A 27,441-nucleotide genomic window follows, 5' to 3' on the forward strand; every position below is an offset into this window, starting at 1 on the left:
AAATACGTGTTTATTTTTCATAATTGTGTCAAAAAATTAAAATAGATGAGAAGCTGATGAAAGTGCTTACCTGTAGGAGGCAGTGTGGATAAGTGGGGTGCATGTGGACAGGGACAGGATGCAAAGAATACTTCTTTTATATACCTGCTATGTGGTTTGGATTGTTTGATCATTTGATAGAATTACCCATTCAAAACAAACCAAAAAATGTAATTTAAAAAGGAGTGACAGTACAACTACTTTGGAAAAAGGTAAAACTTTAGAGCTAAATGTACAATTACCCTTTGACCTAGCAATCCATTCCTGGGTATTTTATCCAAGAGAAATAAAAACATATATCCACAAAATGACTTGTAAAAAAGTGTTCAGATAAGCTTTATTTACAATACTTAAAAACTAACTGAACTATCCATCAACAAGAGGAAGAATAAACAATTTGTGATACGGAATTCATACAGCAACAAAAATTAAGCAACAGCTGACTCAGGCAGCAATGTGGAAAAATTTTGCAGACATTATGCTGCATAAAAGAAGATGGACATGAACAACTATATACTGTATGAATCCATTTATAGAAGTTCAAAAACAGGCAAAATTGAAGTTAAAAATCTCAGAACTGTGGTTGTTTCTTGGAAGAGGATGGGAGAGGATTGCCTAAGAGGGAACTTTCTGGGGAGATGGAAATATTCTATATTATGATAAGGGTATGTGTTACCAGGTTTATCCGATTATCAAAATAGTACAGCTAAGATTCGTGATTTTTAATTTATGTAAATTTTACCTAAAAGGAAAAAAAGAATAGTTACAAAAAAAAAAAAGAAGTCTGAGGTGTGGGTGGAGGTACAGATGACACAACCATGGCAAAATACTGATAATTGTTGAAGCTGGCTGATGGATAAACAGGGTTCATTGTGCAATTCTGCTTACTTTATTTATGTTTGAAATTTCCCATATTAAAAAGTTAAAGCCATAATAGAATGATCGTGGGGATGGGCCATTAGGACTAATTGGTCATTTATCACTTTGGAAGCCAAAGAGTTAGACTTTTCAGTGAGTAAGGATTAGCTAAGTAAAATAAGTGAACTTCATAGACACATGGTGGCAACAGAGCCTGGATGGAAAACAGTAGCCTAGGCCGGGCCAAGGTAATGGAAAAACAACTGCAATGAAGGCAGAGAGAGGAAGCTACCACTCAGAGGTAATGGAATCAAAATCACTGCTCCCTTCTTCTCAATGTTATTCAATACCCATCCCTAGGATTTGCCTAGCTCTGTTTGATAAAACTGCAGTAGTGACCAGTCAAGCTTTCCTGATATGCTTGAGGTTTGTTTTTTATTCTTGGACAGTATTTAATACTCTAACCTAGGAAGAGCACAGCGTATTAAGATACCATCCAAGGGTCCATAACAAGGGTCTTCTGAAAATAGGTGTGAACCTTCAAAAGATCAAAGAAAAATTATGTATAGCATTTGAGGAAAAAGTTTTTATTGATTAGTTTTAACTCTGAAGAGCCACTTAACGAGAGCATTTGAAAAGTTAAAAATTGAACACATACAATGTAATAATCAGATGTCCTTCACATCTCTGTGAGTGACTTAATGGGCTCAGGGATCCAGCGGTAATAAAAGAAGAACTTCCAGGGGAAGTTCTGAGTTTGCCAGAGGATGTGAGAAATACCCTTCCTGAGAGATATTTAAAAATCAGTTCATGACCCACCCATCTGGAAGGATTCTGAGGAAGCCTGCTGGGGTGGGGGGGAAGATTCAGTAATAAGATCAACGGACAGCCTTCCTGCCCTGAGGCTCCGAGACCCTGCAGACAGCCCGCTCACAAGTCTGTGCAGGGGACTGTGTGGCATCATGGCTTTGCATTCGTTGATTTTATCTTTTGCAAGATCCCTGGTATAATGAGATGTTTAAAACTGTTCTAAGTTTCAGTTGTTATTTTTATTCCTAAAGGGAACAAGAAAGAGAAAGAAAACAAAATCATATTTGTACAAAAGAATCTTATCTCATAATTTACAAGCAGAATATATATTTATATGTATAAATACATATATATCATTGAATACATGTGTTATGTTACTATTTTTCGCATATTGTAGCTATAAAAAACAAACCATATGTCATTACATTTATCCAACCTCTTGCTCATCTGGAAAGACTTTTTTTCTTCAAGCTTCTAAGAGTCTTTAATGTGAACCAATTAAAACATTGCAATTTTTTAAAGTCTTCTGTAAAAGGAAGTAACTTCAGCCATTAGAAAATTTAAAATTTGGAGTCTATATACTAAGAAAATGTAGAGAATGCAAACCTGAGTTATAAATACTTTTTCTTGTTCATTATACCTTGTAGTAAGACTTGCCCCCTGCCTGAAACTTACTCAGTATTGCCAATTTGTATTTTATCAGATGTATTATCAAGATATGCCCAGTTTTCTGGGGAAATTGAAATGATATAACCATAGACGGGAGGATAATTCATAAAGCCATCTAAGCTATTACCCTATTTTAAAGCAGAGATTTATTTAATGTATTACAATTCATTGTTTGGCTACTTTATTTTTCAAACCTGGAGAATAAATTTCTACATTTCCATTTTGCAATAAATGACCAAAATAATTTATTTCTGCAGTCAGAAACATTTCTATGGCCAGAAGTATTTCATATCTGCGTTCTAGTCCTGGCTCTTACTGAAAGGTAAATCATTTCTTTGTTGCCATGTTGTCAGAATATGTAAAAACTGACTTTTCACTTCCATCTTAATAAAAATTCTTTTCTCCTCATAAAGCACAGTCGACTAACCATAAGTCCTTTCTAAGGCTGAAGAAAGATAGAGTCTCCCTTTTTTTGTTGTATGTCTAGTCCATGATTGCCAGCATTCTTCTCCATAAATACTTATCAACAAAACTCTAGAGGTAGAAGATCATGGCTTTTACACCTTTGTTTGCTTATTTATTTATTTATTTATTTTTGAGACGGAGTCTTATTCTGTCGCCCAGGCTGGAGTGCAGTGGCGTGATCTCGGCTCACTGCAAGCTCCGCCTCCCGGGTTCGCGCCATTCTCCTGCCTCAGCATCCCGAGTAGCTGGGACTACAGGCACCAGCCACCAAGCCAGGCTAAATTTTTTGTATTTTTAGTAGAGGCGGGGTTTCATCGTGTTAGCAAGGATTGTCTCGATCTCCTGACCTCATGATCTGCCCTCCTCGGCTTCCCAGTTTGTTTGCATTCTTTCCCCACAAATAATGGGCAAAACTCATAGCGGAAAAAAAGGTGATGCAAATAATATCTTAAGAATGTATTTGATTTATTAAGCATCAATTTGCCTCTAATGTTTTTATGGACACTTGTTCTAATAAATGTATTGTTGAAGACAGTTGACATTGATGAAAAGAATCAAGTAAAAATTATAAATTCAGAGACACATTTGACCAAACACCTGGGGTAAAGTGTAATAGTCATTCCTTCCATTGGTTAGCACATAGCTTCAACTACTGATTAGTTCATTACTTTTTTGATTTCTCACCTGGAATTCATAACAGATTTAATTGTAGGCAACAGATTTAAAAATAATAATATGACAGCCAGTATTTTTTACAATTCAGAAATGAGGATCAAGCCGCCTAAGAATAGAAGTAGCTACCATTTCCTGAATATGTACTAAAGCCAAAGCTGAGTATATTATTCTCTAATACTCAAAATACATAACGAGTTTAATATTTTTGCCTTCATTTTACAAATAACAAGACAGGGGCTTAGAACAGGCAACCAAGTTGCTTAAAGCCATATCTGGGTCCGAATACAGGACCCCACTACTTTGTAACCTTTCTAGAGTAAGGCTTTGCAAAGTAGTCCTGGGAGGACTTGCAAAATCTCCTCAAATCAGCTTTGACTGCTGTCTAAATCTATTCAGAACTTCCAGATAGCTAAGATAGCAAGACATCTAAATGCTAAACAGTTGATGATGGAAGTATTTTTGGGCTTAGTTTTTAAAAAATGTATGATTCAGTAGTTTTTAGTATGTTCAGAATGCTATGTCACCATTACCGTTATCTAATTTCAGAACTTTTTCATCACCCATAATAGAAACCCCATACTCATCAGCAGTCACTCCCCCTTGCCCTCTTTCCGAGCGCTTGACTACTGATCTACTTTCTCTGTATACACATTTGCCTGTTCTGTGTATTTTATATAAATGGGATCACTCAACATATAATTTTTTTTGTCTAATGTCTTTTATTTAGCACAATCTTCTCAAGGTTCATCCACGTTGTAGAAGGAATCAGTACTTCATTCTTTTTATGGTTGAAATGATTCCATTGTATGCTATTTACCACATCTAGTTTACCCATCTATCAGTAATGGACATCTGGGTGGTTTCCACTTTGGGGCTATTATGAATAATGCTGCTGGGAACATTCATGCACAAATTTTTGTCTGGACTATGTTTTTAATTCTCTTGGGTAAATACCTAGGAGTAGAATCGCTGGCTTATATGCTAACTCTATGTTTAACTTTTTGAGGAACTGCCAACTGCTTTCCAAAGCGACAGTGGAGATTCTGTTTTTTAAGAATCAGATCCACGAATTTTGGATATGTCACACGATTGACTTTTTCGTCCTTTTCAACAGCTACAGATTTCAATGAGGACAATAAAGGAGCATAAGATCGAGAGGTCAGTGGTGGGGCAGGTCTTGGCAAGGAGGAGAGACTATGCTTTTTGTTTCCTCTAGACTGAATTGGAGCGTCAATGAGGAGGCAAGATGAGGCTGGATGTTGGAAAAAGTCTCCTTGGAAGAGCTGCTCTGCTGAGTGCAGTTAAGCAGAAAACTGAAAGATGAAAATGTAGGGGTCAGAAAAGGGATTTTCTTATATGACAGGTTTAAGTGTTTTGAGTGCTCATGGGGTGTAAGATGTAGATCTGGAATAAGTGGCGGGGGTGGGGTAAATCCTATGGTTTCCTCTGTGCTTTGTACAGAGACATAGTGGTGTGAGTGGCAACTGGGTAAAATAAGTGTAACTTCAATTTTAATTTTTTTCTTTCATTGAGAATAAAAATATTCCTCTTACTGGCAACAACAATGGATCAAAATAGATTTTTCTAAAGCACCTAAGAGCCTAATATCCTGGACTAGTCTAGTCTCTTATATCAGATATATCAGTAGGAATATCATATTATTCCTACAATTTAGGAATAATGCAATAATTATTATGGATTACTTATTCTGAAAATTATTACCAATAAAATTTTTAAAAGCAGTTTTTAAAAAATTATTGAGGTGACAGTTACATAATAAAATAAATCCTTTTAAAGTGAACGATTAAGTGACATTTAGTACATTTATGTGTGCAACCACCACCTCTATTAGGTACCAAAACAATTCCATAATTTCAAAATAAAAACCCATATTCAATAAGAAGTTTCTCCTCACATCTCTCTCCCCACATCCAGTGGCAACCACTACTTTGAACTCTGTCTCTATGGATTTATGTGTTCTGAACATGTCACATAAATTGAATCATACGATAGCTTTTTGGGTCAATGCATTAGAGATTCATCCATGTGGTAGTACATGTCAGTACGTCATTACTTTCATGGTGCAATAATATTCTGCTGTATGTATATACTACAATTTGTTCATCCATTCACCCATTGACGGACATTTGGGCTATTTCCGCTCTTTGACTACGGTGAATAATACTGCTGTGAACATGTTTGTACATGCATTTGTTTGAGTACCTCTTTTCAATTCTTTTAAATATATATATATATATATATATATATATATATATATATATATGTAGGAGTGGAACTGCTGAGTTATATGGTAATTCTATGTTTAACTTTTTAAGGAGCTGCTAAAGTGTTTCCCACAGTGGCTGAAGCATTTTACATTCCCACCTGCGATGCACAAGAGTTCCAGTTTCTCCACATTCTTGCCAATATTTATTTTTTGTTTTTTTCTGGAATTGTTATAGCCATTTTTGTTGGCATAAAGTTATACTTCATTGTGGTTTTGATTGGTATTATCCTCATGACCAAGGATGCTGAGCATCTTTTCATGTGCTTGTTGGACATTTGTATGTTTTCTTTGGAGAGATGTCTCTTCAAATCCTTTGCCCATTTTGAAATTATGCTGTCTGTTTTCTTATTGTTGAATTGTATGTGTTTTTAATATATTCTGGAAACTGAACCCTACAAATAAGTTTATATTTGTATATATGTAAATATGTATGTATATATAGCTATGAGACATATATACAAATATGTATATAATGTATATGAAGTTCTTTATCAAAAAAGAATAAAATTTTAATGATAAAATTATTCATTTTAATAAATTATAAATTTTAATAATTACACTCATAGTTTCCATGACTTTACTTACTTTCTGGAAAATATGACACAAGGATGATTTGAATATTGAGTTGCTATTTATAAAGTTTATTATAAAGTTTTAATACTTTGATAGTGATAGATTCCTAATTTTTGTTAAGAGAAAAACACATGCAGAAGGCTCTAAGTGTACATCAAGAAACTGATAGTAGGATTTCCTCTAGCAGGTTTCACTGAGCACGGCTTTTTCATCAAAGAAGATTATGTCAACAATATTTTATGACTCCTGATACTGTAACTTGAAAAAGTAAATAGTGAAAGTACTCCGGATATGTTGGAAGTGCTTTTGCAACCTGGAGGTACGTGTGTGACTCTCTGAAACCATAAATTGATAGCAAGTAACTAAAAATGGGGGGGGGGAGACATAAAAGGCTTTGTTTTTGTTTTTGTTTTTATTTTTGTTTTTGTTTTTTGAGACAGAGTCTCGCTCTGTGGCCCAGGCTGGAGTGCAATGGCGTGATCTCAGCTTACTACAACCTCCACCTCCCGGGTTCAAGTGATTCTCCTGCCTCAGTCTCCCAAGTAGCTGGGATTACAGGCATGTGCCACCATGCCCGGCTAGTTTTTGTTGTTTTTTTTTTTTAGTAGAGATGGGGTTTCACCATGTTGGCCAGGCTGGTGTTGAACTCCTGATCTCAAGTGATCCACCTGCCTTGGCCTCCCAAAGTGCTGGGATTACAGGCATGAGCCACTGTGCCTGGCCATAAAAGACATTTTACCGGTAATCTTCTAAATTGTACTTTTTTGTTCTTCTAAAGACTTAATCTAGAGGAATAAAGCCTCAGGTTTACACACTCGTTGTTCCTTATTTCTGGAGCCTCTGCTTTGGCAGCCTGGGTGCAGCTGGCATGACACACTCGATGCCAATTTGGGGACCATCCCTATGTGATATCTTGCAAGTGTCCCCCACCACCCTGCCCCATCTGTAGTTCCATGGTCATGGTGTGGAAGCTGGCAGGAGAGCAAGTGTGGGAAGACACAGTGCAGGGATGACATTGGTGAGAAGACATCAAAAAGCAGCAGCAACAAGTGGAGGAGAGGCCATGGGAAGACTGGAAAGCCAAGGCCATTTAGAGTTCAGTCATGAACTGGATTTCCATATTGATTGGCTTGTCTGGACATGCACACAATTTTGCTGGGGCCAGAAACAAGATGTAGACCCTGTGGAAGTTATTAAGTTACAGAGGGAGGCACAAAACTTCAGCTTCAAAAGCAACCTTCAAATGTTTGTTTAGCAGTCACTTAATGGGGACTTCATTATGTGTACTTAAATTCTAATAATGGCTTATAAGGGCCTGCTATTAGGGTTGTGTTTACTTATACTCCATTGTATATTCATTATTAGATTAATGACATTAATAGGTAACAAACCTATCTGAAAAGGCATTCCACATATTTCTTCTAGAATACCTGAGAAGAGACACTGCCACTGTGGTACAGAAACTGTATGCCAATTCAGTTGGCATACAGGGAGAAATTGAATTGACCTGGATATATGGAATCTTGGGTGAGTACTGTAACTTAAACCTCATTTTCCTAGTCAGAAATACATATATTTTAATTTCTAATTTACAGAGTTTCAAAAATTAAATGGAAGAATATATACGGAGCACCTGGTATACAATTCACATCCAAAAGAAAGCAATCAAATTATTCCTTAAAATAGAAATTGATACCCACAGCCCAAATCTGGCATCCAGATGAGTTTCCTTTACTCATAAATTAGTGGTCAAGGGTTCAAAATTGAGAGGGAATTTCCATTTAAAAATCCAGTTTTCCGGTTTCTCTTGACAAAAATCACAATGTCTAGCAACAACATATTTCCAGTGGCAGCAGTTTGAGCCAGTAGTTGTTATCCCTTTAGTGCAGTCACCAGCTCATTAGAGTCCCAGCCTTATTTTACCAGGAATCTCCTTGACCCGTTTCTTGGTTTGCTTCATTCGTTCTGATCACCTGCCTGGACTCAGTGGTTCTTGAGATTGGGAACTCTACTCTAAGACTCCTGTTACATTTATCCAATACAAGATCTTCAGCTATCAATTTAACTCATATAAAATACGTTTTATGAAATAAGATGTTGGATGGTGAGGGTGATGGCAATCCCTTTGAAAATGTTATTTCCGGGCATGGTGACTCACTCCTGTAATCCCAGCACTTTGGAGGCCGAGGCAGGTGGATCACTTGAGGTCAAGATTTGAGACCAGCCTGGCCAACATGGTGAAACCCTGTCTCTACTAAAAATACAAAAATTAGCTGGGCGTGGTGGTGGGCACCTGTAATCCCAGCTACTCGGGAGGCTGAGGCAGGAGAATCGATTGAACCTGGGAGGCGGAGGTTGCAGTGAGCCGAGATCATGCCATTGCACTCCAGCCTGGGTGATGACAGCAAAACTCTGTCTCAATAAAATAAAATAAAATAAAATAAACTTTTATCATATGACCATCAAACAAGGTGCCATGATGGGTCCCTGCCCTCACTTTTACTGCCTAAATAGTTAGAGACAACACTTCAACCTTAGTGTTTCTAAGGGATCTATGGTTGCCATCCAACCAAATATTTCCCACACCAACCCCATAAATCTGACCTCAAAAGAGATCCATGAGACCTCCATATTGAGAGAAACCACTGTAATCCCAGCAGATGTTGAGATCCAGGGGAGAAAATAGTATATGAAAACACAGGATTGACTCCTATTATTTAACCTACAGGCCTCCAATTGTGGAAGATGATTTAAGGATCAGGAATTGCTTTGCACTATGCCCTAATGGGACACAGAAGAATTCTTAGGGCTTGCAAAATGTGATTTGAAAGCCATGGATCTAGCCCAGTACCTGTGGCATGCAGGGAGTAATTGAATCTTAGGAAGAGAAGGTGCTTGCCCGAATTACAAGAATTAGAACTCAGTTCTCTTGAATCTGTTTGGAACTTTGCAGGTGCACAGGACTACATTCAGTTGCATCAATGGGATACTAGGAAGTTCAGTTCACCCATGTTGAATGATCAACTAAAAAATATGATCTAAAATGCACAGCCTTTACAAGAGATATTTCACTGATTTATTTTTCATGAGTCCAAGTTTACAATACAATCTGAATTTAAAAGAACCAACCAAACCAACCAACCAAACTTTCAGGGTTTGAACATATAATCTGATCAGGAGACAGAAACAGAATAAGCATGGGTATCCTTGTTTTATAATGTAAAAGAAACCACTAGTACTTGAAACATACTTATTAAGCAAAATGTATTTTTAAAAACTAGTGTTGTTTTTAAAATAAAAGCTGCTAGAGTAATCAATCACATTCCAGATATTTATTTGTCATTTTCCAGGCTGAACATTTGTGCCAAACCTCCTCAGCCTGCAGTGTCCCGGTGGTGATTCATCTAGAGGCAGCAAGTATCTAAGTTAGGACAGTGAAGTAGGCTGTGTTTCCATTTCCTAATCCAAATTATTTTTGTTTCAAAGACAAACTTCTTTTAGATCTCTGGCTAAAATTCATGTCCTCCCTAACCTTATTCTCCTGACCGGGACACCTGCTGCTCAGGGATTTTTCTTTCTCTTTGCTTTGAGGAGGACAACAGCAAGTTCCTATTATATACTAAGTTTCAGAAAGGGCATGATCTGTACCCACTGCCAGATTACACATCAGGATTCCAGTTTCATGGGCACTCTCATCCACAGAATGTGAGGATACATTCAGCAAATATTGACTGAGGTCCTCCTACTTTATTCTAGGTACTGTCTAGATCCTGGAGGCAGAGAGGTGAAAAAAAGTAGACAAGCTCTCTGCTCAGAGGGAGCTTGTACTTGAATGGGAGAAATAGGGAACAACCAACACAAACGTAAATCAAAGAATTTCTGATGCTTCTAAGTGCTATCAAGGAAACAAGATTAAATAATGTGGTTGGAAGTCTCTGGCTGTGGCAGAAGCAATGTGAAATCCAATGATCAGGGAAATTCCCTCTGAGGCAATGACACCTGAGCTGAAACCAAATGAGGAGACAGCCAAGTGAAAAGCTGAGAAAAGATGTTCCAGGCCCTGGCACAGAAATAAGTTTGGCCTACACAAAATCCACAGATGAGACCAGGGTGGCTGTAGTTTGATAGGTGATGAGAGAGCGGTGGAGACAGGGCCACAGAGGACGGCCACTGTGGTGCTTTGCAGGCTTCTCAGGAAGGTGGGTAAATTTACCGCCCATGTCCTTCAACTACACATTGCCCTGGCAGTTTGTCTTTCTCAAAGGAGTTTCAATCACTGCTATCAAATATTAGACTCCTTAGACAGGTGTTGAGTGAGACACAAGGATGAACAACTCATTTAAGATAAGTACCAAGGAAGATGAACTTCCTTGGATATGCACGACTTCAATATTGGTTATTCCTAAAAGGCCACCTTGTTTTAGAAATAAAGACTTATGTATAAATGATCGAGGACACTTATACTACATTCCATGGTATGGGAAAGAAACTATTGGCTTCTGACTGAGGCTATTAATTTCTTGAGAATTAGTTTATTGAAAATAACCATTAAAAAGTAGTTCATTTTATGCATCTAACAAACAGCTACAAAAGACTGTGTCAGACACTGCTCTACAAGTGATAACTACTTTAAAACAACAATCAATTCCATGGGGTAAGAACTGTTATTATCTCAGTTTCACATATAAGGAAACTGAAACAGAGATAACTTATGAAAATTTATCAAAGTTGCATAGCTTATATATTACTGAACTGGGATTCAAACCAGATAGTTTCACTTTAACTTCCATTCCTTTACCCACTACAGTGCTGCCCCTAAAATGAGCTGTAGTGAACATGTTCTGTTTACAAGATTGACAAGTGAGCTATGTTGTATTTCACTTGAAAGAAAGAAATTTATAACATTGCAAAGTATTGCTTTAATCTTCTGAAGGAAATTAGAGAGCAGCATTGTTTCCTGTGTATGTACAAAGCATTTTATACATTAGAGCATCTTCACTTTTTAATGATCATTTCTCAAATTTGGAAATTTAGTGTAGTACCAGTGGCGTATAAGGAAATTTTATCACATATCTAAAATGTTCTGTTGTTTTCATAGATATCTAAAAGGATGATTCAATAACAAGCCTAATTTTGCGAATGGGTAGTAGTTTTTTTAACATACAAGTTGCTTCTTAATATTCTACTGTTTCATTACGACACTTATTTCAAAAATTCACCTTCTGTAGCAGTGACAAAAGTTCCTGACCCTAAAAATGAGTGACTAACAAAGATGTTCCTATCTTTGCTTGTCAACAAATGGTAAATATGAAAGAGGGAAGATGAGTTGTCAAGCCATTGTGGCATGACCTTACCTTGATTGTACCTCTCTCTTGTTCACACAATACTGATTCTCTATAACCACAGAGCAAAAGATGGAATGCTATACCAACGAGTATCTGTTAAAATATATATGTCAATACAATGTTTTAAGTAAGTAAAAATGGAGTATTAATTAGAAACCAATGGAATAAAATCAGACTGTTCTAGCTTGCCAAAGATGTTACCTGTGTGTCAAAAGAAGTGTTTATGACCAGCATGTTAGTATTGCATGCCAGTAATCTGAGCAGGTGGTCATTAGAGGCTTATGCTAGAAGCCAGATCGTTTTCCCCATGAATAGCTTGGTAAGGTCTAAGCACTTATTTCTTCCTGAATTAAAAATTATTCCACTTCGAATTGTCAAAGTACCTGTCCATAATGCCAAGGAAGTGTTTTAGCAGTTCCCCTTCACAGACTGAGAATGATTTACTGTGTTCAGAATTTTTCAATCTGTCTTATTGGATAAACTCAAAATATCTGCTTTATTGGATAAATTCAAAATCTCTGTTAGGTGCCTCCTTTCTTCTTTACAAACAGCATAATTGAAAGCATTGTTTTGGTAGAATCTTCTCAGAAGACCACATTATCACCATTTAAATTAGCCCCAATTCATTTTACATTTGCTTATTTTACTGTTAACTTTCCCAGAACTATTTTTTTTTTTACAATTAGAACATCTGAATTTTAATTACATTACCATCAAGAAGCTCATTAAAGTCACTTAATTGGCAACATTTCCAAAAAAACCTTAGCTGGGTTTAATATATTTTAAAGAGTTACTGTCAAAGTATAATTTCACCATTACAAACAGCTTGGCAACAACATTTGCATAAAGATCTGTCAGTTTCTGAAAAATGCTCAAATGTTGGGAAAATCAGATTCGTTAAGTCGCCTTTACTGATACAGTCTAGAAATGGAGAAATTGTCATATATATTCATCTTTGTAACCCCTCCAGTACCCAGAATACTACTGTGCACAGCATAGGTATTCAATAAATGTTTTCTTAAGGAAATAAATAATGCATTTTATAAATAAGGGTAGGTTTTAAAAAAAAATTTTAAACTCCAATAAAAGTTCTCTCATTTGTGTTAAATTTAACCAAATACTCATTTGCTTGCTGCTTTTTTTCTTATTTACTCTAAGAAATATTTGATGGTCATCTAGAATTTTGAAACCTTTAAAAATAGCTCTCAGGCCAGCCGTGTGGGACTAAAATTTGAAATAGTGTTTAGAAATTAATTGTTTTATGGCTTCCCTCTTACACTAGACTTTTTTTGAGGGGATGTCTTACCTACAGTACCTAAAATAGTGGCTTGCAATTGTGGTCACTGAATGAGTGAATGAATGAATGAAAATCTTGTTTGTCATGTGTGAAGGATAATTATACTTTGTAGCTTTAATTAGGCTATTGGGATACCCCCTTTTCCATGTCTCATATCCAAGAATAAAATGTGGTAAATGATAATTATTATTATACTCCAGCTTCCTAAAGATAGAAAAGGCAAGATATTTTTAAATCTTTCTTTTAGCTTGGCATTATTTTCTTAAAATCTCTCCCTTTTGTACTTCATGTACCTTTTATCTTTCTAGACAAAATAAGAATCTAATAAAGCTTTATGAAAGGTGAACACTTAAAAAACTGCCACGCAAGTTGCTGCCTTGCTCTTACTACATCCTCAAAGTCTCGCACAGTGTTTGATATACAATCAGACTCAGTAGATGTTTGTTGAATGAATGAATGAATAAATAACTGAAAACATATTTACAGTTTTGAGGAAGACCTGGGAAATTCTACCTGAGGGGGTCAGGAAAGGCTTCATCAACAGTAATGTAGAAAACCTGAATCTTCCATGAACACAAAGGTATTCATTAATTCAACAATTGGTGAGTTTCTGTGATATGCCACATTCCAAGACAAGGGTGGTGAAGATTTCTCTAGGGTAGCATTAGGAAGATTTTCTCTAAGGTAGCACTAGTGTGTTCAGCAGCACTTTCTGTGATGATGAAAATGTTCTACATCGACATTGTCCAATATGGTGCTGACTAACCATGTGGCTACTGAGCAGAGAAATGTGGCAAGTAGGACTGAAGAGCTGAATTGTAATTTTATCTAATTTTAATCTAAGGGTCTATAGAAGCTGGTGTCAGGAAAAGGGTTTGGAAAATATGCATGGGGACGGATCGTCAAGGGCTCTCTCTGTCATGCTGATTTTGAATATTATTTTTTAGGCAACGGAGAATCATCGAAGGGTTCTAAGTGGGAAAATGACACTATTAGTTTTGTCTCAGCAGTTCCCTCTGTGGCAGTGGGAGCAAAGGCCTGAGGCTGGAGACAACTTACTGCAGATCAATATTAGAATCCAGTTTTGCAAATGTCACAAAGGCAGAAAATAAGTTGGAGAAATAAGATTTTTGTTCTTTCTATTTGTAATGACCCTGTGGTATCCCTAGATAGAGTATTAGAAAATGACTGGTTATTTTTCTCTCCCTAGATGGAGAGAGTGAATGATGAGAAAACTATGAGAAAATCTCTTGGGCTTGCTTCAGAGGCTGCTGTGTGCAGAACAGAGAGAGAAGGTGGTAGCTTACTCTGGTCCTCAGGGCAACAGCCATTGCATGGAGGAAGAAAAGAGGGGCTGTGGCCAGTCCTGAATCTGGGAAGGTGTTGTCCAGAATTCCTGACCACCACAGAACATCCCTTCCTGATGTGTGAGGTGGAGCTATGTGGCCTGAGTTAGGGGCAATGTTTTCAGAAAGCTGAAGTGGAAACAATGCTGGATTGGAAAAAGTCAGAAAACTCTAGAGAAGACTGCATTTGTGCTCTTTGTGGTCTTCCTGCTGTAATGTTCCAGGCCAGGATTGGTTCTTCTGGGTATAAGGCATGAGGGGATTCAACCTGCAACTGGAAAGAAGGTATCAAGCTAGGGATGGGGAGAAATTACCCAGGGCAATCCAGTGCTGGGGATTACACAATGAAAAGTCCCTTAGACAGCAGTGTGGTGGATACTTCCAACATTCATTCAGTAAATATCTTCTGGTGACCTGGTATGGATCTTTTAATTCTGAGGCAATCACAGAGATGGCAGGTCACCAGTAGTTTCTAACTGAAGGTGGTAGTAACTGGCAATGCATTGCTTTAGGACTGTAGGCATTACAGCTATTTTTTTCAATATGAACTTTATAATGTAGAACTAAGACCCCAGAAAAACCTCATAGATATAAAATTTTCCTCTCTAGCTATTGATGTCATTTTATTTACTTATTTATTTTTGTTTGGTTTGATTTGGTTATGGGTTAGCAATCTGAAAGCAGTTACCATTACTAATTCTAAAAATGGATTCAAAATAGGAACACTTCCAAATTAGAAGCATTTTTTTAAAAGGAGTCTGAATTCAAAAGTCTGACTTTATCTTTATCAAATGCTTTTGGCAATGTTGAAGAAATCTTCTGGGAGAAATGTAATAAACATTTCTTGGAGGGACAGCATAGAGTGCAAACATCTCAAACGTGATTCACTTGCATTTTCTGAACAATGCTTTTGCCTACTCTGAGCTGTTGGTTCCAGTATTTGGAGTTCTCATGACAGAAATCCAAAACCACTTCTAGATTCTTCTCCTCCATGACCACCCTAATGTTATTCATGCACTTGCTTTGCACAAACACCTCTTTCTGTGATAAAACCTGGAACCTGAAATCAATGAATACAGACAACACAATAGCACTTGAACTTCTGACTTTATTATTTTTCTTCAAATGAACAGGTGATAAAACACTGTGTCCAAAGCAAAATGCATGACTCCCTTTTCTCTTCTTTCACAGAGTACCAGAAAATGTAAACAATATTTAGCTTGAACTTCTGAGTCCTCGTCTTTTTTTTAACAGCCTTTAGAACAACATTAATTTGTTTGTTTATACTAGCATTTTACAACATAAAAAATAAAACAAGCAAACTGTCTGAGGGGTTTATATAGTTTTCAGATTCTGATACAGGCTTGCATCTGCATCGTTTTTAGTCTGACAAAGAGAAACACTGCTTTAGGAAGTGGGTCATGTGGGTGTATAAGTGGTTCGTGGACAGGCCGGATAAGCCGTGGTTCTGGTCAGAGTACCACTGAAACACAAAGAAAGAAGCTTGTTTTATTCCTGCAGTCATCAAATGCATTTAGCTTGGACTTTTTTGTGCTCTCAGGACCTGATAATCTTTCTATTATGGGGAAACTGTACCTAAGAACACTCAAATAAGTAAAATAGCTTACATGTAAATATTTACAGCAGGAAGAGCTTTCGTTAACCTCCACTACTGTTTCACATGCTTTAAACATATTTTAGATCTCAGTGGCTGAGATCTCGCATCATCCAGCATCCTGGAAGATCAGGATCAGGAATCAGAGTTGCCAGAAGTGATGCACTGGGTCTGTTAATTTTGCTTCTTTGGAGTCTGGTTTCTTCATTTGAAAAACAAAGGGGTTGGAGTTGATTTTCCCTAAGATTCCTTGTAGCTCAAAAATTCCATGAGGCTTTCAGCCTGTGAATCTAATTCCTCTCTGTTGCAGAAAATCCACAATATAATGTATTCATATATAGCCATAAATACCCTTTATAGGAGTTAAAAATAGCATTTTTAAAAAGTGAAAGATAGTATTTTAACTTTAAACTTCACTCTTGGAGAGATGCCACTAAGATTATTGCTTTCACTGAATAAAGGTAGCAGTGGTCACGATGTAATAATATATTTACTAAGTTGAATTTACTTTGGGGATCACAATAAAAAAGGTCAGAAAAAGCTCACCTCCCTCTTTGTATATTTTTAAAAATTTGATATATAATAGTTGTGTATCTTTTGGGGGTACAGTGATATTTTGATAGCTGAATACAATGTGTAATGATCAAATCAAGATAACTGAAATACCCATCACCTCAAACAAATTTCCTTTTATGTTGGGAAAATTATAATTCTTCTCTTCCAGCTATTTTGAAGTATACAATCAATTATCATTGACCATAATTTCCCTACTGTACTTTCAAATACTAGAACTTATTTTTTTCTGTCTTTTGTACCCCTTAACCAACTTCTTCTTATACCCCCTCCCCCATTTCTTTCCCAGTCAGTACATTTTTTAAAAACAAATGTTGAAAAGATGGGGGTCTCCTTTTCGGGGTTCTTGTTCAACTTAAGCAATTGAGGGAGCATTTGTGAGAGGAAAAGGTAGCTACCAAGAATGCCGCCCCGCCCCCAACTTTGGCTTTCACTTTCTTTTCTTTTCTGGTTCCATTTCTCATTCCTCAAGCAACCTGGATTTTACATTTAGCTAATTCATTCATTCACTCAGTAAGAAGCTGAGCATCTGTGATAAGCCAGGTGTATGCCAGGGGATGAGAATACATAGGTGAAAAGTTCTCTAACCCCAAATGGAGCCATATGATTTCAGGGAGCCTTGGAGGTTTGTGATGACATTCTGCAACTGCTTCTTACTGAACAAACAGAATCTTCTAGCTGTTTAAGGATGCTCAGGTTTTGCAGGGACTCTAAGCATATAATTGCACTTATTCACATAGGATTTCAGAACAACTGGATGTTTGAACTAGAAGATCATTTAATCTTGTGAACTCCTTTATTTTACATGACTCAACTGGGAACACGAGAGGTGATCTGGTTTGCCTCGGGTCCTTCAGTAGTTAAAGAAAGATCCAAGATTCATTTGCTAATGTTCTGCCTACTCTATCCTGCAGCCTCTTTGTCAGATTTTACTTTAAAAGTTAAAAAAAATAAAAATATGAACCCCTCCTTTTAGCTTGAGGGTCTAAGGCCATGAACATGAGTAAAACAAAATTATGTACCATTGCCTGGAAATCCACTTGTGCATTAACCAGAGCTTTAGCAATCTGTGCTGAGTTTTGAAAGTGCACATTATCTGCAACAAAGAGAGAGAGAGTTAAAGTGCTGCTAAATACCAGAAAGCATAGAGTGACAATGTACTGCCTGGAAATGAACACCAACAATTATCTAGTCATGCATTTGACATTGTCAGCAGTGAGTAATCACACTCAGATATGGAAATGTCCCTGACTCTTAGGTACTGACCCTGAGCATAGGCATAGAAGGATGCTTAATGTTTCTTAAACAAAGTGATGCTGGCTCAGTATTTTTATGTGTAAGAGTCTTGCTTAAACCTCACCATCTGCTGTTCCGTGGATGAGAAGATAGTCTACATTTCTGAAATATTCTGCTCTTGCCATCACAGTTGAATTCTGGAAAAGAGAAAAAAATTAACATTTTAGTTGCTGCAAGTTCTAATAGAAAACTAGCTAAATCATTGTGCAATGGACTTAGCACCAATACTGAAATTATGTATTGCTTTGCTTGATAAATATTTAAGAGTCAGAGCAACACATTTTCATCATCATTTGCATTACTTCCATCTGATTCTTAGTTTGAAAAACTGAAAGTTTATGTGTCATATGTTACATATGAGTGAGACCTTAGGCATAAATGATGCCCGCTCAAGCTGTGTAGGGGTTGGGGGTGGGGAGGAAGATTGGGAAAAGAGAGGTTAGGGAAGGGAGGATGGGAAAAGAAAGAACAGAATCCAAAAGGAGTAAAACCCTTTCTAGTGATGTGTTTTGCAATTAACAAAAGATGATATTTGCTTGGGGGCCCAGAATTAAAACTGTAAATTCTGAACTACTGCTTTTAAGTTATTAGCATATTAGAAATTAACTATTAACCTAAATAAAATGGAAACACTTACTTTATAGTGCTCAAGATTATCATCCTTTGTTGGGAGACCCATGAATCTCTCTGTGTAGACAGACGCTATAAAATATATGAGAATATGCATTGTTTGCATGTGATGAATGTCATTTCATTAACCAACAAGACCTTCTAGTTTAATAACTGTTTCTCAATTTTCCCATCTTGAGCTCTTGAGGTAAATTCTTGCTTTACTTTGCTATAATGGTTGGCCTCAAAGAATATGTGTCATCTCTGCAATTAGCCTCAATAGAGCTAGAGAAGTATGAAGGAAGAGATTATGGAAACAGGAGCATCTAAACATTTCTTTCTATGACTATTCTTAATATTTTTCACTTCTACCCTCCTAGGGAAGAATGTTGAAGTAGGAATGACCTGTAGAATGGTCTCAATATATTTTAAAGAAAGTCACAAATCCAGCCATCTTTAGGACTTTTACTGGTGTCTTATTTCATCTGGGATGAAAATATGTCCCTCAAATCTATTCCCCCTACACACGTACATAGATGCACACACTTTTTTTCTTAATCAAGATCCCCTACAAGTCACAATTGTTTTATTTCTGCCCCAATATAGAGGAGAGAATCTGATGAAGCTAATTTTTGTAAAATTATTAGAGTTATTTTGTATAATTATTAGAGTTCCTTCCAAATAATCATCCTGCATTGATGTAATGATAAAAACAGGCACAAACAGGAGTATTTCTCCAACAAAGTTTTTGTTTCTTTGATTTCTGGAGCAATGGAACTGGCAATTGCTAACTATGGCGTGGAGGTGAACTGCTTGGCCTCTGGCCTGACCGTGCAGAAGATGTGCTTAAAAGCCAATTATGCTGTAGCTGTGTGCCTGCAAAAACAGAGTTAGCTCTGATTTTAAAGATTTGGTTCGGCAGGGGCTCAAGGTTTCTGGGAGAAAATAAGATATAGTGGATTATGGATGAGCCTTTCCTCACTCTTGAGATTTCATTGATTGTTACAACATGTTTATAATAAATGATATAAACAACTTTGTTTATAAATTATATTTTCCCCAGTGATGCTGGGGTGAATTTTACTGCATAATCCATTTTTCTAGCAACATCAGATATAGAGTAATTACGTGTTAAATGCTTTCACAGTAACATTAATGAATGTTTCCATACCGTAATATTCCCAGCTGGAGACTGGAGCCACTGCTATCCCACATTTGAAAAGACCAGTTCCAGATGCAAGGGCCAGTGATGAAACGTATCCTCCATAGGACTGTAGAGACATTGTTATGAGTCAGACTCAGATTTACTTTCATAAGCTTTCCTCCATATGTTTATAGCAACTCTACTCACAATCCGGACTGAAGGGAGCTGGAGAATATGGCTAAGGGTGGATTACATGTCTATCTTGCATCCTCGGCAGCAAGCTTCAGATAAATGACCAGACATAATGGTAATTTCATCCCTAATTCATTAGAAATACTTGGTGTGCTGATCAGAACAGACCCTCTTAAAACATGGTAGGAGCAGTTTAAGAGATAGATAGAATTTCAATTTTCTTTTGCAAAAAAAAATTCTCCTTTTTTTCTCTATATCTTTCCAACTAGGACCATGCTGGAACAAAAACAAGATTTTACTTGAAAGAGATGCACAGAAAAAAAATTACCAAAATTTAAATGTAAGATACATCCTCGCAGTTTGCAAAAGTTCTGTGAGGCAGAACATGTATCTTTGTATTTACTTATTTATTTTCACAACAGAATACCAAAGGAAGGCCATAAGAACTTTTTGGATAATTTAAGACATGGCCATAGTTTGTGTATGATGTAGTGGTACATGTTCTAAGGATTTCTGACATAGCAGCTCAAAGGAGGAAAAGTCATTGGTGTCTTTAAAAACCTTACATTTCTTCCTGCAAATTTAAGGAAAACGAAATAAATACAAAACAGGATGCAATTTGCAGAGTCAGGAGTAGGTTTAGCTCTCATAGATTTTCTTCTCCAAGGAATCAAGAGGTGATTCAGAAATGGGATCCTGTTAAGAGAAAGAGATCTCTGCCCATGTCACATGGAAATTTGAACCTTTTCTTAAATATGAAGAAATGAACAGGGCATCCAAATAAGGTTGCATTGCCTCGTGAGAAGCAAATTTGGTCTGTACAAACACGCTGTGAGAGAGGTGCTTCTCCTGGGAACGTGGACTAAGCAGTTGTCTGGGACATGGACCAAAAAAAAATGTGTGCGCTAGATTAGGAAGTGACTCTCTGTGTTTATTCTTGCCCTGATGCAAGAACGTCCCTAAAAATCATAAGGGGACAGTGTGACTCTCCAGCTAAAGCCATACCATGTTTTTAGGACCTTATGACCACAGATTTCTGGGAATCACTTCCCTCAGATCAGGATAGATCATATCATCTTTACCAGAGAAAGTCATTCTTTAGACAGGGAGAATGAGTGACAGTGTGAGAAAGAGAGAGAGAGAGAGGTAGACAGACATGGTGCTGGTAATAGGTCAGTGGCAGGGGTCTATTTTTAATTCATGAAATGCATGGAATGGGAGAATCAGCTAAACAATCTTGCTGAATCTAACAGTTAAATGAAGAATTCTCAAACTAATTTACAGTTTTATGATGTTTTTAGCTCTGGGGAATTTTATTAAAGACCTTTAGCTACAAAACACAGAATAAAAGAGGGGGCTCGGATTGTACCATGGCCTCTTTTTATTATACTTGGAGGAGAACTGAACCATGTTTTAATAGGGAAAAAGTATATTTTAAAAACAGAAGATACATTTGGGTTTGAAAATCCTTATTGCAAGTGAAAATTCTCTGTCTGGTTTAAACTTTCACTTATAATTTTAAAAAATGACTTATTTTGATTAGGAGGTTTGCAGCAACTCCTGCTGAAATGGGAAGGCTTTCCTTCCTTCTGAATTTCAAGTTCAAATGAGAGCAGAGTAAGCCAGAGACCTTTAGAAAAAAATTATTATCATTTATGGTTTTATTGGCAAAGTGTGTTTACTGCAAGTAAAAATACTGGGTCCTGCTTCTCCTTTCCTATGCCCCAGAGAAGGAAATAAAGTGAGACTTGACATTAAAATAAAAGCCTTTGTATATCATGAAAAGGTTTTTGAATATTTCTGTTGAAAATCTTAGGAATTATTAATCTGTATCTATTCAGTCATTGGGTGATAGTGTTGTATTTAAATAAAACTTTCCTGTTTTCAGAATGAATATAAATTTTCTCTGGGAATTTGTAAGAGCAAAAGCGACTGTATCAGCAGCACAACAAAAGAAGGTGTACTTTAAATTCTCGGGCAGCTTGGAAAAGCTATTCCTATTGTAGAAATGAAGAGGGGGAAAAAAGAAAACCCGAGTTGACTTTTTCCTGCCCCCCCTCCATGAGTGGGGCTCCCAGGCAGAGTGGGTGGCTGTTGCAAGAAAAGAACCCACAGAGCAGATTGGCCATGAGAATTCTGGAATTTTGTCCTTTGCACTTAGACGCCTTGCCATTTTGTTTAAATGAGGGATATCTTTAAAAACATTCTTAGAAGGGCACAGGATTTTGAAGGAGGGTTTACGAAACACTCTTATTTGAGGCATAATGCACACTGGAACATTTTACCTATAGGCAATAATAATAACTAGCTAACATTTATGTGGTCAGGGTTATTGCAATGGCCTTTATGGTCTCACACAATCTGTCTCCATTCTCCCACCTCACTTCTCCCCTTCCTTTCTCTTCCCCTTGCTCACTGGCTCTCTTGACGTTCTTTGAACTCTCCAAGCATGATCTGGCCTCAGGACGTTTGCAAATGCTGTGACCTTCTGCCTGGAATGCTCTTTCCACAGACACTGGCATGCCTCACTTCCTCTCCTCTTCAAAGTCAAATGTCACCTCAAATGAGCCTTCTTTGCCGTTCTGATTTAAAATTGTACCAACTTGCACCATTCCTCTTTCTTGTTTTGTCTTTTTCCATAGCGCTTAACGTCATTTAACACTCTCTATATTTTACTTATTTATCTTGTTTATTGTCTTTCTCTCCAACCATTCCCAACTCCATAAGGGTAGATATTTTTGTCTGTCCTGTCAATGAATGTAGCCCAGCACTGAAAATATGACCTGACACACAATAGGAATAGAATAAATATTTGTTGAGTATATGACTTTGCTATTACTTTGTGTAATCCTCACGGTGTCTTGGTGAGGAAATTATTGCTGCATTTCACAATGAGGAAACTGAGGCTCAGAGTAAACTTATAGTGGCTATGGAGTCAGTAAGCAGCAGAGCTGGGACTCAAACTCAGGACACTTGACTCAGCAACCCATGCCCCTTCCTCTGTATCCCTATACTTAGGGCAACCTCTTTTGGGGAAACTGTAAGTTCAGAGTCTAATGTAGTCTCATTAGAGGTGCATTTGTCCTACTTTTACATCGTTGATCACACATAGCAATTCAAATTACTTATAATTAGTCACTGGGAGAGAAAGGAACTAAGATTAAATCATGAACTAATGCTTATTCAACACCACCTGGCTAGGCCTATATTAACAAAGCGAAGCCCAGAAATGAGGCTGTTATTCTAATAATTTAAGCAAAACCCTCGCTGCTCTTCAATTGTCAGAATAATTGTGTTGAGTTTTCATTGCATATCGGGGTTTTGCAACTCTGACACTATTGACAGTTTGGGATGGATAATTCTTTGTTATAGGGGGCTGTCCTATGTATTACAGGATGTTTAACAGCATCCCTGGCCTCTACCCACTAGATGCCAGTAGCACTCCCCCAGCATGACAATTAAAAATGCCTCCAGACGTTGTCAAATGTCCCAAGGAGCAAAATCGCCCGGTTAACAACCACTGCCATAAACTGATACTTCTTAGGCACTGTGGTGGGCACATAGTGAATATTTATCAAGGGACTAAAACCAGGGCTAGTGGGCTTTGTTTTATGTGAGCCAGAAAATGAAAGGGTAAGATAAAAGGGTTTATTCCCCATTTCTTGAACTCGATAATGGAGAGGAATGTGGGATTTGGAACTTATTGACCAATTGACTCCAAAAAATTTTGTTGGGTGTGATGTATTTCCCAAACTCCTATACTGTCTAATACTTCATGGAAACACATATATTCTTCCCTAATACAAAACGCAATAAGAGCTAAGTAACCCTCATGGTAATTTTCAATGTCTTTCTCTTTTCCATCTCCAATTTCCCACAGGTCCCTGCTTATTATATTGTATAAGAGCACACACAGATATGACCTCTTCCAACTGCTACTTCACTGACTAATTCAGGCCTTTGATATCTGTCCCTGGTATTACTACTCTCCTAGCCCCTTGGCCCATCCTCTCCCCAAATCTCAGATTATCCTCCACTTTGCAGCCAAGATTATCTTTCTAAGACACCAATACCTTGCCCTATTGACTTCAAGAGCACTTTAAAAATTGATGTCCATAGAAAACATTGTCAATATGTGTTCTGGGGTGGTGGAGGAATAAGGAATTGTGGAATCAAATACTTTTTGGTAATACTGTGTTAAACAAAACTTGACAGGTTTTTTTTTTTTTTTTTTTTTTGCTAGTCTTTCTAGAGCCTATATACACTATTACATAGAATTTGTGATTTGCCAAATTATTAGACTATGGGACATTTTCCTGAAAAATCTCCTGGTACTAGTGGGACACATTTGAGGGAAGACATTGATTTATAGGATTAAAGTCAGTTTAAACAACATCATAGATGCTTGATGTGGCCAAGCATTGTGCTAAACAAACACAATTCTAGCCCAAAGCTCAGAAACAAAGCTAAAATGAGACACAGTCCATTCCTTTGATGAACTTACATTCTTATGGGAAAAACTAACAGACAGACAAGACACAACATGGTAATTCCTAGAAGAGAAATACAAAGAGCTCCTGGAGCACAAAGAAAATAATATCTAAGTTGAATCTTAAAGAGCAAGTGTGAGTTATCCCTTTGGGAGTGAGGAAAAGGTGGGGAATGGAAGAAGAGAATGGACATTGCAGATGCGAGAAATAGCATGTACAAAACATGGGAACAAGGAAGCACGGATCGATCTATCTATCTATCTATATATATACATATTTTTTTTGAGATGGAGTCTAGCTCTGTTGCCCAGGCTGGAGTACAATGGCACAATCTCAGCTTACTGCAACCTCTACCTCCCGGGTTCAAGCAATTCTCCTGCCTCAGCTTCCTGAGTAGCTGGGATTACAGGCACATGCCACCATGCCTGGCTAAGTTTTGTATTTTTAGTAGAGACGGGGTTTCATCATGTTGGTCAGGCTGGTCTCGAACTCCTGACCTCGTGATCTGCCTGCCTCGGTCTCACAAAGTACTGGGATTACAGGCATGAGCCACCACTCCCGGCCATAATTTAAATTACTTAAGGTACAGGGAGAAGTGGCAAGAGATGAGATTGGAAAACTAAGCTGGAGTCAGACTGCCAAAGGCCTTGCATGCCAGGAAAGGTATCTGGGCTTTGTGTTGCAGGCAATGCAGAGTCCTATAAAATACATAAGCAGAAAAGCCACACAGTAAAAATTGTTTTGGAATGATAACTTCATTAACCACATTGGAGCTTGTGAGGCCAAAGCAGGAGGACAGGTAAGAAGCAATTAGAATAAATTGAAGTGCGAAACCTGTGGTCCATGGACCCAAACATCAGCATTACCTGGGGTCTTCTTGGAAATGCACTCTCGGGCCCCACCCCAGAAGCACAGACTCAGAATCTCTGGTGTCTTAACAAGCTCTCCAGGTGATGTTTGTGCAAGCTAAAGTTTGAGAATTTCTGGCTTAAATTACAAATGGAGAAACTCAAACTAAGGCAGTGTCAGTAGGGATGATGAGAACAGACTTTGATGTTTAAAGGTAGAATTGACAGAACTTACTAATCAATGGAATGTTGAAGTCAGGAACAGGAACAGGGGGAGGTTGAAAACAGCTCTCAGATTTCGAATTTGGGTGAATAAGTGTGTGGAGAAGCCTTAATGAAGATTAAGACTTGTTTTAAAATAGGCTTTAACAAGTTTACCTTAGGCGTAAGTGAAGTTTGAGGCACATGTGAGACATGTGGGAGAGATGATCAGCAGGCATTTGAAACATGGAGCACAGAAGAGAGGTGTGTGCTGGTGCCAGGGATCTGGAAGTCATCATCATCTTTGACACCACAAGGGTTTGCCGAAGGAAAGGAAGACTAATGAGGGTCAAGGCGAGATCCAGACCCAGAAAAACACCAATACTTAAATAATAAATGGAGGCCGGGTGCGGTAGCTCATGCCTGTAATCCCAGCATTTTGGGAGGCTGAGGTGAGTGAATTGCTTGAGCCTAGGGGTTTGAGACCAGCCTGGGCAACATGACAAAATCTTGTCTCAGAAACGAAAAAAGGAATATTAGCCAGGCGTGGTGGGATGTGCCTGTAATCCCAGCTACTCGGGAGGCTGAGGCGGGAGAATCGCTTGAACCTGGGAGGCAGAGGTTGCAGTGAGCCGAGATCGTACCACTGCACTCCAGCCTGGGCAACAGAGAGCAATTCTGTCTCAAAAAAGAAAAAAGAAAAAAAAAGGTGTAACAATCATAGAGGCACAGAAGAATGAAGAGAAAGGTGTCACAGGCATGCACAAATCCCTCTCCTTTAGGTGGCCTAAAAGACTATTATCTGTATACTTGCTTATTCAGACTCATTTTCTATACTTTCCTCAAGATACTTTAGACTTTTGAAGTTTCAGGCATCCCTGGCCAGCTCAGTCTCCCTGTGTGCACCATGCTCTTTAACTCAGGTCCTGGGCAATGTGGTTTTCACTCTGCCTGGAATGCTCCGTTCCTCAGCTATCTTCACCAATCTCAAATGCTAACTTATTTTGGAATCCTCCCTTAGCTCCCACAGCCATAATTATCCACTCTTGTCCCCCTGTACTCCACAGCGAGTTGCATCTCTCTTAACACTTGGAAGATTGCTGAGCCATTGCTTATTTTGTTGTCTGTTTCCCCCACAAGAGGGCCAGGACTACGACTTACTCATCTTTTCATCCCCTAAGGAACCTAGTACAAGACCTTGTAGAAAATGTACTATGTAGATGAAAGAATGAACAAGTCAGTGATTAGACAGATGGATTAATAAGCATCTTAAACCTGAAGAGCTGATTTTAAAACCCAGTATAGTATTAATGTCTTTATCCACATACTAGTTCCTTCTGCTCAGATGTTATATCACGTGGCAGCCCATTTCTTACTTTCTTTGCTCAAATTTGCTCTGAGTCGACCTCACAGTCATTACCATGTTGGAAAGTAAGCAATTGAGGGGTGGGGGTTCTAATGTACTATTTCAGTGGCATTTGCCCAACTAGATGTGGTGAGAATCTATTATTGAAGAATTTCAGGCTGATAGGGATGTATTTTTGGGTGATGAGTGGGTTTTTAGAAAATCATCCCACGTAGATGGTTTTCTACCAAACTAATACCTAGAATGTTCTATAAATAAAATAAAAAGTTCTACTTTATGGTTATTTCAAAGCCTGCAGCAAAAGCAAAGTCCAACTCTAAGAGAAATGTTAATGATTACATGTACATGTTCAACTTAAAATTAGAATCTTTCAAGGATTTGCTTTAGGAAACTTTATAAAAATGGATGATAGGGAAGGTATTATCTGGAATATTTCACTATAGAAATATTTCATTTATTTCTACTCATTTGAATTTCATTCTGTTTAGATATTTAACATTTGATAGTTTTAAGAAGGACCAAATGGCTTGAAGTAACAACTTTCTTCAAATTCCTAACAGCTCTTCATCTGGTCACTGAGCTGAGTGGAGCTGAATCTTGCAGATTCCCTTCAATATTGGGTTTCATTCCCTTCTTCTCGTGCAGGCCGCTCTCAGAGAAAACAGCCAAGAAAAACAACCCAGGCACAAATGGCTGCAAATTGACTTGCAAATGTACAAATTCAGACCAAAAAGTGAAACAGG

The 27,441-nt window shown here is 37.7% G+C and overlaps 1 protein-coding gene and 1 long non-coding RNA gene across 3 annotated transcripts in view; one reads left to right on the forward strand and one right to left on the reverse strand.

The window, feature by feature from the left end:
- The first annotated feature begins 4,481 nt into the window (after window positions 1-4,481).
- Window positions 4,482-27,441, forward strand: part of LOC104005239 (uncharacterized) — a 56,228-nt gene continuing 33,268 nt past the window's right edge. Inside the window, exons 1-3 of the long non-coding RNA XR_001716268.3 lie at window positions 4,482-4,674; window positions 6,564-6,695; window positions 7,802-7,903. This is a non-coding gene — a long non-coding RNA (uncharacterized LOC104005239). The remainder of the gene's footprint in view (window positions 4,675-6,563; window positions 6,696-7,801; window positions 7,904-27,441) is intronic.
- Window positions 15,453-27,441, reverse strand: part of FAP (fibroblast activation protein alpha) — a 74,306-nt gene continuing 62,317 nt past the window's right edge. For both annotated transcript variants that reach the window (XM_063790525.1, XM_016949952.4), the window contains 5 exons: window positions 19,629-19,728; window positions 18,486-18,550; window positions 17,913-17,985; window positions 17,575-17,648; window positions 15,453-15,847 (listed from right to left, as the gene is read on the reverse strand). In XM_063790525.1, coding sequence (XP_063646595.1) covers window positions 15,746-15,847; window positions 17,575-17,648; window positions 17,913-17,985; window positions 18,486-18,550; window positions 19,629-19,728 — 414 coding nt within the window. In that variant the 3' untranslated portion in view covers window positions 15,453-15,745. The remainder of the gene's footprint in view (window positions 15,848-17,574; window positions 17,649-17,912; window positions 17,986-18,485; window positions 18,551-19,628; window positions 19,729-27,441) is intronic.

The sequence above is a fragment of the Pan troglodytes genome, chromosome 13 (genome assembly GCF_028858775.2).
Source record: "Pan troglodytes isolate AG18354 chromosome 13, NHGRI_mPanTro3-v2.0_pri, whole genome shotgun sequence".
NCBI classification, from domain to species: domain Eukaryota; kingdom Metazoa; phylum Chordata; class Mammalia; order Primates; family Hominidae; genus Pan; species Pan troglodytes.